This window comes from Periplaneta americana, chromosome 16, assembly GCF_040183065.1.
Source record: "Periplaneta americana isolate PAMFEO1 chromosome 16, P.americana_PAMFEO1_priV1, whole genome shotgun sequence".
Lineage (NCBI taxonomy): Eukaryota > Metazoa > Arthropoda > Insecta > Blattodea > Blattidae > Periplaneta > Periplaneta americana.
The window spans coordinates 108,301,645-108,313,405 of record NC_091132.1 but is presented as its reverse complement, the minus strand read 5'-3'; the positions used below and the strand labels follow the sequence as shown (position 1 = coordinate 108,313,405).

At 36.1% G+C, this 11,761-nt stretch overlaps 1 protein-coding gene across 1 annotated transcript in view; it reads right to left on the bottom strand.

The window, feature by feature from the left end:
- Window positions 1-8,785: 8,785 nt before the first annotated feature.
- Window positions 8,786-11,761, bottom strand: part of LOC138691397 (tachykinin-like peptides receptor 86C) — a 371,968-nt gene continuing 368,992 nt past the window's right edge. The window contains exon 6 of the mRNA XM_069813309.1: window positions 8,786-8,983. Coding sequence (XP_069669410.1) covers window positions 8,865-8,983 — 119 coding nt within the window. The 3' untranslated portion in view covers window positions 8,786-8,864. The remainder of the gene's footprint in view (window positions 8,984-11,761) is intronic.

Sequence of the window (11,761 nt, the reverse complement as noted above, 5' to 3'; positions counted from 1 at the left end):
AGTGATTCAGCTAATTTCTTTTTCTCTTCCTGATCAATTTCAGCATCATTCTTCCTTCATCCTCTCCTTCTGGCACAGCTGCACTTATTTTGTCCATTTCAAACTTTCTATCCTTCTCCACATCCACATTTCAAATTCTTTTAGTTCTCTCTCTTCACTTCGTCATAAGTCCATGTTTCTGCCCCATACAATAGTACGCAAAGCAGTCTTCATTAGTTCTTTTCCAGAGATCTATAGAAGATGCTCCTTTTTCTGTGAAAAGCTTCCTTTGCCATTGCTTACCAAGAGTAATATCTTAACTGTTTTCTGTAAGTGTTATTACTCTGATTGGTTCTAAGTACTGTATACATGTATAAGATGACGTTCTCCGTTATTTAATGGTCTAACTTCATTACTTGTATTCTTTAAATTCCGCTGTGTTTGAGGAAAATATGTATGAATCTTGAGAAATTGCATAACTTTATATTCAAAAGTGCCCTAACCATTATATCTGCCTCCAGGATGCCAGAGAGAACACTAGCAACCGCTGGCGTATCAAGTCGTACCGTTAATCATATTTAGGAACGAAATATAAATAATTCTGTCTCAGTGGTTGATTTATCTTAGCAAAATATTTTTCTATCCATGCCAAATTTATCATCTCATATTAGTCACTTTCTATACACAATATATTAAATCGCAAACAAAATCTTAGAAGTCGTCTAACGATTTTGAAGTAGACTGTCAATGTGTGTTTACAATTTCACATGAAGACTTAAATTACTAAACATATTTAGCGATCTCTTTTAATTAAATAAAATGGGGTGATTTCGGTGTTAAATCTATTATTTCGGTGAATATTTCATTAAATAAGTTGGAAATTCATTAGATTTTTGCGAACTAATTGTATTAGGTTTGATATAAATACTTCGGTACTTTTTCCTTAAACATATCACATATCACCTTCACCAAAATATAAACTAATGGTTTCTACATTGTCCTCACTTAGATTTGTGCGACAGTCAGTGAATATTTCAGTGTCCACAGATGTAGAGAGCCACTCTGCCTGCAAACATTTCACTGCGGTCCTCTACTAATTCCCCAATACTTCTTCGCATCAGAGCATACCCTCCATTACGTAATAACATACTGCTGCATAGACTGAAGAGTGTTGTATGTTTAATCCTTGCTGTAATCGACTGCAGAAATCGATCTTTTTTCTGCAGCCATAGACTTCATAAAGGTGAGTGTACTATTCATAGGGCAAATACAGAAATGTTGGCGTTACCAAGGGTCTGACAAATTAATTGGAAAAAGAGTTACAAACATGTTTTTATAGCAATATTGAATAAAATTTTGTTGCCTATTTAATAGTTTTTGGAGAGAGAGGGTATATTTTGACATATTCCGCACAATGATCCTAATTTCGCGTTATTTGTGGTTTGTTTTGCTTAAATAGGCCTATAGTATTTTGTTTGTAGGCCTATATACTTCTGAAGTCTGACTAGTGTAATATGTAGCTAGTTGGCGATATGCAATGGAGCCAATGAACTAGCCACCATATCCCATTATCTCCTGGCCTAGTTGCTTCATAAGTGGTGCCTTCTTGGCATCAGTTGTGAGGTTCAGACGTGTTTTCGAACAGTTGACTTATTTTTAGGTAACTACCTAGAAGGGTAAATTTAACAAAGAAAGTAACTGTGGAAAATTTTCGCGCATATCGTTGTTAGCAAAATATACAGTCCCTAATTATATTTCATTTACATCATTATGACATTGATCATAGCCCTCTACTGTAGAGAGAGCTATGCATTGACTCGGAGGTACTAAATAAGAATAAGAGACGTCGAAGAGTTTAGGAGAATTTATTATAAATTGAGACACAGCAATACTGTCGACTAGCCAAACCACACAGTTACTGGTGAGTGGAAGAACTCGCTGCTTGTTGTTGTTGTTTTGTTTTTTTTTGAAGAAATGCCAGTTTTACCCCAGTCATTATAATAATTTCTGCATTATTAATATTGATCTGTTTATATAAACTTCACCGCAAAGTCTACAATGTCAAAGAAATGTCTGAATTAAATGTGGATTGTCAAAATAAAGTTTATTTGGAGAATGCAGCATTATTTATGTTTGCGTAAATCAAAACTTAGATATTGAAAGGAAGTGAGGGTAAACAGTGAAACTGGAACACGTTTAAGCTGTTTATACAGGGACATCATTTTATTTTTACTTCAATTTTTATTGTACCTGAGTTTTTGAATGTACTTCATTCTCACCCCTTCTACTAATGAAGCTCAACCGTCCTCCACACAGATCCAAGACCGCATATACAGTAATAGTAGCCTTACGGTCATAGTAAACAGTACGTTCCAAAAATATGTTCGCGTTTTCCAGTGACGAACGAGCTTTCAATTTTGAATCATTTTCGCACAGGTACTGTCGTCCATTTGCCTACGTCGTATTCCGGTTTCCCCCACCAGCTTTTATTCGCCAGCTAGTGGCTGGGCTGTCTTAGCTCTTTTCTGAGAACATTAATTTCTGTTAGGAATTGGACGTCTACGTAATATTATACAACTGTTTAAAATAACTTAAATAAAAGGACCTCGTTAAGTAATTAACTGTCACGTGATTTCCTCCCTTTCTACGACCCTATGACATAACCACTTGGACGGACAGTAGATAGTATCTCTGAGTAATTTTATCTTTTCGGATCGGGCAGAAGTGAAGATTGAATTTATAGTACGTACTCTTTTATAGAGTAGGTACAGAATTATTTCAACACGAGTTACTAGTACGAAGAACGAAACGGTAATTGGGATTGGGTACAATAATGCGATAATATGCAAATTAGAACTGAAGCCTGTATCGAAATGAACGGCCATCATTTTAAAAAATGTATTTAAAGAAATAAATATCCATATCATAATTATTTTTCAATTTAACTTCATTCTCTATATTGTATGCTAATGTGCTGTAGACAGTATAATATAAGCTGCATAATGAATACGTCCACATGGACAGCTCAGTTCGTGAGTAAAAACATTCATTGTTAATACTGTACTGTATTTTGATTAAACAAAAACCTAATGAAAATTATCAAACTCAAAAGTGGAATATTTCCTAGTTTACGTAAATGGATGAACTACTTTTCTCCCCTCCTATACCTAGTAAAGTGATTTGTTTGTATTTTACGCCAGTATCATCGAACTCCAGTCGTGGAAGAGGGGTAGCAAACGGCGTTGATCCAGAGGTAAAGGCAAGTTAATATTAAAAATGTTAGTAAAAATAAAATGGTGTCCCTATATAAAGAATTACAATGTGCAAGGAAGACAAAGCGTGTGTTTGTTATATGATGTAGCCTAAATTATACTAAATAAATCTGTTTAATGCATATATTGTAGTTAAAATTTTCTTTTATAATGTTATTAAAAGTACTGACAACTGATTACCAATTTGTTAGAAAGACTTATGTCTAACTTTATTAGAAGAAGATATTCATGCAGTAAGTTAACATTACTGGCGTATCTTTTAAGTCATGAACATGTTAATACTTATAATTATTAGAAATAGGACTACATAGGCACATAGTTGGAGTGGGAACTAATCAGATTTTAAAACGTTGCATTTAGGTTTTCAAGATCGCAGTCGACTTAAAGATTTAGCGAGAGCTCCATATTAATAGGAAAAAAAATCGTCCCAAAGACAAGTCCAAAAAATTTTGGAAATTGAGATTTCAGTGAGGAAATCTTTTCAGAGTGTCATGCCATTGAAAAGGTGCATGTGAGTATAATGGCAGTTTCAATAACAGCGTAGGAAAACTTTGTTGCCTGGAAAAGGTTCCAAATCGAAGACTTGAAACCTTGCATAAAATCTTACATATTCGCAACCTTGGATGCTTATGATTTCTTAGAAACTTATGAACACATAATATGCTCGTTGTTGTTGCATAGACATACCTTATGCGTGAGTTGTATTTTTGTGTATTTGTTATAGTCCACTTATGAAGAGATCAAAGAAACTGCACAATATAGTAATAATATGGGGTGGGATCTTCCAACAATATCAAACATTTTGTAACAGAAGTACAATCTCAAGACTTTAGACTTCAAAATTTGGTGGTCACTTTATTATAAGAGGAACTGATTCCAAAGCAAACTGCATCAAGAGATATTTCTAAGACAGAAAGCTGTTTTCGGTATTAGAAGTTTGATCATTTTGTCTATGATTCTGAAAAGCCAGGTCGCATCCTGACATATACCGCTGTTAGTGAAGCTGTTATAAACACTTCCCAAGTTAGTCAAGGAGGGAAAAGAATCCTTGTTTTTCCCACCAAAGTAACTTCCCCCCAAATAAAATTCTTACAAAAAGGCCAAAATAAATTACACCACGAACGTTCTCAGAAGTGTGAAGAATTCTAAACTGAACTTATGAACTGGCTCACAACTGAAGATGATTAAAATAGTGACTGAATATCTTGAAGATCAACAGAAACGGCGCAAGTAAAAAAAATTAAATATTTATTAACACCACAACAATTGATGTAATATTAAGAGCTGTGCTTGTAACATGTAAAAGAGCAAAATGAAAGGAAACCAAAAAAGGACATTTATTTCAATAGCAGTTTATTCTTTTTTCTTGATTTCCTGTAACTTTTAAAAGCTGGACTTCGGACCGCTGTCTTTGGGACGATTCTTATTCATTACCTCTGGAACGTGTTCGGAATGTAAACTGTCTTACTGAAATCCCGATGAAGGAAAGTGATTAGCATCGCAACAAGGCTATTCGTTATCATACCTCTGAGACAAATGTACAGTATAAAGTAAATCATGTTCTAGACGTCAGCTTCATTCTATTTACGTTTGAGATTAATTAATAAGAATGCAGAAACCCAGGGAGCCATGGTCTATTCCTATTTTGTGTAATTAATGTTGGGTACTGTAGGCCTATGTTCCTTAATAAGTTCTCTTGCACTTATTAAATTGATTACAATTGAAAGGTATAAGCGGAATGAAATGAAAAAGTGTGTAAACTTAACCTCTTTAATTGAATTAAAAATAACTGGATGACGAGAAACAGGGAAATGCCGGTAAATAGAATTATAAGTGGCTAGAAATCGATTGCCAAAGTAACAATAATAATAAGAAGGAAAAGAGAAGCTTATTTTAAAGTTAACTTGATGTACGAAAAGCCGTTCCACCGTAGTTGGAGAATGACCTTGTCATCTCTCGCAGGTTAGGTGGGCGTCAGCACTTGGAAATCTTACGGAGTAAACGCATTTTCGTCCATATAGCATCCAAGATCATGCTTCAACTACCGTGGAACAGCTTCTATTCGTACAAGAGCGCAATCGTCAGCAACAAATATCATTACATGACAAGAGAGGTAAGCACAATAAGCCTCAGACTCCGGGCCTTTTTCCATAAAAAAGGTTGTCAGTAAGATTAATTGCAGGGAACGAAATGCTTTCAGTTATTAATGGTAAGATTAATATGCTATACTATTAAACTAGCAATTCTTGTGTATTAACGGTAAACTTCGACGGTGTTCGTGTAAAGGGCAGTAAGTCTTTGTTTGTGCTAATGGAGTTTTGTTCCCCAAGTGAATATACAAGTTTAATTCTATAAGTGGGTGTGCAAAGAACAAAATAGTACTAGCATTTGATGTGTTTTATTTTCAATATGGGTACGAAGTTTATTTTCATTTATCTCAAACCTTATTTTTATGACTGATCTTCCTTTACCCAATCACCATCCATTTCATCTTGAAAACGAGTGTAAGGATTTTGATGAAATGGAGTAAATACAGGGTGATTCACGATGATTTACCGTTCCTTTCGGAGCTTATTTCCGAAAACATTTTGAACACAAAATCATATAAACATTTGTCCTAATCTCAATATTTTCAGAGTTACACTAATTTGAAATTGTTTGTAAAATGCCAGTATTCTTAAGTTTTAAGGGTAAAACGATATTAATGATAAAGAATGCACTATTCAGGAGTATCATTTCTTTAATTAGCTAATATTCTGATGCTAAAAATGTGTTGTGAATTCCATAGTTGCTTCGTACAGATTTTTTTTTTCGATTTTTAACTACAAAATTACATTTTCTTTCGCATTTATCACAACAATTGTTACAAACCACGCCATTCTTGTAAATTCTTGGAGTCTGTACATCAGGATGCCTATTTAAACTGTAAAGAATGAAGTTCCTAAAGTACGATTCGTAACAATTTTTTGATAAGTGCGTAAGAATGATGTCATTTTTAGTTAAAAATTGAAAAACAAAATCTGTACAAACCAACTGACAAGACAATTTTAGCTTCAGAACACTAGCCAATTAAAGAAATGATACTTTGGAATAGTTCATTCTCTATTTTGTAATATTCTTTTACCCTTAAAACTAAAGAAAAAAAAATTACAAAGGATTTCAAATTAGTATAACTTCGAAAATATTGAGATTAGGACAAATGTTTATATGACAGTTTTTGCTCAGAATGTCTTCAGAAATAAGCATGGTGCGAATTAACGGGGGGAATGGGGGAATTTCCCCCCACCCCTGTTAGAAAGTTATCCCCCTCTCATAAATTCATATTAGCATCCCTGTCAGGGATAACTTCTATCCCCGTCGCAAAATGTATTAATTGTTTTATACGAGTATACTTTATAATATTGATGTATTATCACCAGCAAGCTGACAACAATCAATAGGAATTACACATCTTATCTTAAACATGCTCTTGGATATAATAATTATTATTATAATCAAGATGTATGACAAGAAACTCAGTGCGACCAAGCGTTGAGCCGTATCGAATGAGGATAATAATAATTTTATGTATGGTATTCTCTATCTAGGATTCTATCCCCCCCCCTCATCAGAAATATTAATTCGCACCCTGTCCGTAAGTGACGGTAAAACTTCGTGAATCACACTCTATTTCGTTTCCGTGTGTGACAAAGCGACTTAGCTTGGTCTCGACTTCGAAAGAACTCATTTACGGAGTTATTAATCAGATTTAGGGGGTTACATTGCTAATACATATTTAAATTTAGAATTTAATTATTTCGCAACTCTGGTGGTTCCGCACTCAGTCTGTTAGTTTTTAGGTAATGTTCAGAGAAAAAATGTGTCGTCGGCGGTCAGAGGATTTTCAGATTTTTTTTTTAGGTTTGTGCATGATTTTTTGTTCACCTTGTAACTTCGTTCTGAGATGTTAACTCTGAAGATAAAGCCAGTAAATAAATCTCAACCACATTACTATTATATAAGTACAAGAATTCGTTTATTGTATTTTGAACTATCCAATAGCAAGAAAGGCAAAAGTCTGTCTGAATTGAAGCTGTGGGCGTCAACAGTTGCATTATAGTCATCTGCCTTCTAAACATATTGTTGCGGTGGCTCAAGGGCCTGTGCCATGACTACGCATTCCGTAATCATGGGAGAACATAAACTGCTCTTCGTTAAAAAAATTAGATAAGAGTGGCTGGAAAATGTTGGCTTAGCTGTCTGGCTTTTAGAAATGTCTGGGGATTCTATTATAATGAGGTGCAAATTTTGTCGATGCATTTCAAAGTCAAAATTTAATAATTCAATTTATCATTCAAAGACAAATAGACTGCGATTCAATAATTTAGTTTATCACGCCAAAGCACACGTGGAATTCCTCCCTCCGATAATTTTTTACTTCACTTATTTATCGACACTTTACGATGCTTATCTAGCGGCTGAGTGAAAAAAAAAAGGCGACAATGCCACCGAAAAGAGTCCAGGGCCCAGAGCCGAAAGTTTCCCAGCATTTTATCTCAATGGGTTGAGGGAAAACCCAGGAGAATCCTCAACCAAGTAACATGTCCTAGTCAGATTTGCAATCCGGGCCCGTTTGTTTCACTGTCAGACATGCTAACCTCTACTCTACAGCGGTGCACTCTTCTGATAAAGTTAATTTGAATAGCTAAATAATCTACTGATAACATAAAATGCGACGCAGTAACACACGAATGTAACTATGATTAACCCCTTGATCGCACCCCCTGGTCCACGATTTTGAATTGCGTAGGGAACTCGACTATGAAGAAAGAAAGCTGTTGCAGTTGCCCCGAGAGTATGCAATGCCACCAGTTTCTCTTTACCAAGCGATTCCAGGTATAGTAGTCTCGTTTAATTATTAGGCAGCGACATTCCTTTTAAGATTTGTAGGTCTTTATTGCATGCACCGCGTGGAGTATTGGAGCGGCCTTCAAAAGACTTGACGACAATGGACAGCGCGACATAATTAAAATTATTGAAACTACAAAGCTTCCGTCCATACACTCCGCATGGAGTATCGGAGCGGCCTTCAAAAGTCTTGACGACAATGGACAGCGCGACATAATTAAAATTATTGAAATTACAAAGCTTCCGTCCTCTTTGACACCGCTAGCCTACTAATTGAACGTGGCCACTATATCATTAAGAAGAGTATAGTAACACTAATATAATAATAATAATAATAATAATAATAATAATAATAATAATAATAATAATAATAATAATAATGGGGTAAACTAGGGTCTGTTGGACAGTCGGGCATGTTGGACACTCTGTACTTTAACGTGTTACCTCGCCAAGTGTGGGCACCACATTCTGCTAGAAGTCAATGACGGAAGTAGCCATGAGCCCGACTGTCCAACAGACCCCAGTTTACCCTAATAATAATAATAATAATAATAATAATAATAATAATAATAATAATAATAATAATAATGAGGGCAAAAATAAGGACAAAATCAACAACCTAAAAAAACAAAACAAAATCACCTCTATTTCCCCCGCGCTATACGTTTCTGGTCCGACAGCACTCTAATTATATTGCCGACCCTGCCACTGGGCAGTCGGGGAGGGTCACGCAGAATTAGATCCCGCAATGACGCCGTTGCTGCAGGGCGCGGGCACCATGATGTGGCGGACCTGTGTCTCCTCGGTGCGCCGCCTCCAGTGGGTAGACGAACCCCGCAACTGGCCTGGAACAAACATTGGATAGCTATCACTTTAATTTGAAGATTTATGCAAATTGCAATTAATAGCCTACACTGACTGTGTGCGCTGTGCGTAGACTACACAGATTTATTATTATTATTATTATTATTATTATTATTATTATTATTTTTATTATTATTATTATTATTATTATTATTATTATTATTATTATTATTAACCCCTGATTGAAGTTCTGGCTGATATGTACAGATACGAATTAAAATTTGGAGGGAGCCTTGTTGGGAGTCCACCTGTATGTAGGCAACAATTTCACACGAATGTTCACAAGTAGCATATATAGGCTACAATTAAAATTGATTCATTAAAGAAGGCCATGATCGCACGCATCGGAAAAGTTGCCCATCCGAGAAACGTGGACGGATTTGCCGAAAGGCGATGCGTCCGATACGATGTAGTGAACGCGGTTACATAACAATTACAGCGAAGATAGTCTTTTTCCGATCCGTGCGATTCGTCCGATGCGTGTGATGCGATGTAGTGAACGCTTACCTTAATAGGAAGTTAAGTAGGCCTACAACGAGAGAGATAACTGAAAAGAGGTGAGGAGTCTGGCGGAGGAGGCTAGCTAGGATAGCAAGTATAATATGTAGAAAATTAGTGAGATCTGAAAAAGGAATTGCATACAACAAAAAGACATAATAATGAACTTATTGGACAATGGGGTAGTATGTTTTAGCAACAAGTATCATCAGAAACAGTATGAGTTCGATATAAGTGTACTGAAAATCAAGAACAGAGTCGTAAAAGTGGCAATTTAGGATGATCTAAATCAAGTTATTAAGTTTTTAAAGGTGAGAATTGTCGAATGATCTAAATCAAGTTGTTAGGTTTTTTAAAGATGGAAATAATTGATCAATTTAAAGAGCGTCTATATAAGGTATATCTGTAATGAACGTAATTGTGGCACCGGATACAAAAATTGTGAGGTCCACATTACATGGAGGTAAATGTTGGCAAACAAATACAATACAATACAATACAATACAATACAATACAGAGGCTCTTGTTTACTGCACATGCGCAGTGTGTTGTAAGCAAACACAATAAGGGAGCTCCAAATTTTATTTTCGTGAATGTACATCTATTATCGGTGACCGGGTAGCTCAGTTGGTAGAGCAGCTGGCTACGAACTGGAAGGTCCGGGGTTCGATCCCAAGTGGTGACAGGATTTTTTCTCGTTGCCAAACTTTCAAAACGGCCCCGAGGTTCACTCAGCCGGGTCTTTCCCGGGGGTAAAAGGCGGTCAGAGCGTGGTGCCGACCACACCACCTCACTCTAGTGCCGAGGTCATGGAAAGCATGGGGCTCTACCTCCACGCCCCCCAAGTGCCTTCATGACATGTTACGGGGATACCTTTACCTTTACATCTATTACCATGCAGTACATCTCACTTGACGATATGACGTGTCTCTTCAGGGGCAAATCGGCTGTTCATTCATTCATTCATTCATTCATTCATTCATTCATTCATTCATTCATTCATTCATTCATTCACATGCAAGTCCCCTAGATCAGCGTTTCTCAAACTATGGGTCGCGACTCATTGGTCGCGGAACGACCCGTCAGATCTACAAAACATTTTAAGAAACATTTTTTAAAAGTAATCATTATCAACATTCAATTAAACCTGTCTGCTTTCAGTGAACGCGAGACTGAAAACAAAACTGTTATTTCCGGCGTGGCTCCTCCCCTTTGCTTACGTGCTGTAGGCTCTATAGGTAGGTATGATCATTCGCCATTTTAGTTCTTCCGCTGCCGGTTGCGGTTCGCAGACGATGCTATTTGCCGCACCGTTAAATATTATCTCATCGTGGTTCCTATGACAGTCAATCAATTGCACTGTAATGTTTAGAATTCATAGTTAAATGTCTAAGGAAAGAAAGATTGAAATGAAACCTTGTATTTCTCAAATAACGTGAAAATTCTGGCAAAATATTAATAGAAGCAAAAATAACGAATATTACAAGTTTTTTGTGTGTTAAACGTACATGAAAAGTATAATCCATTTCGATAAAACAAACTTATTTTCACCAAAAAAAGTTCAATAGAATCCTGACTCTCTTAGCCCCATGATTTTGTAAACATTGAAAGCAGTCGGAGGATTTCTATAATAAGCAAAAGACCGTTCTTTCTCCTTTAACAGACAAAAATTGAGACTTTAGTTCTCCGCGAAGCAAAATCGCTCCTGTTTAACTTGCCACAACTCTAAAAAAAACAGTAAAGATTTTGAGTAGCACCACTTTTAAAAGTATTTTCCATTCCTTCTAAACATTTCTCTCGCTTTCACACCAATCCAAAAAATAAAAAAGTTGTCGCTTATCAAATTTTGACAGTGTCAATATGTATTTTGAACGGGTCACTTCGAAGTTAGTATTTTTTTCTCACTTTCCAAAAAAGATTTTGGTTCCGAATTTTTTCCTATGCTTTCCTTACAGATTTATCTATGGGTGCTAAAAATTACAGCCCGATTGATTGACTCTCTTAGGAGCTACAACATGATAATATTTAACAGTGCGGTATGGATAGTTTTCGTCTGCTTGCTGCGAAAGACAACGAAAGAACCAAAATGGCGCACGACTATACCCATTATTTATATAGCCTTAGGAAAAGCATAACGTCATCAGCAGCGAATGACAAAACGCAGACGTTTAACTGTAGCTGACGTGCAACGTGATTGACTGCCGGAAATATGAGCGACGCGACTATAATTCAGCACACCTGCAAGAATGGGAGATATGAGT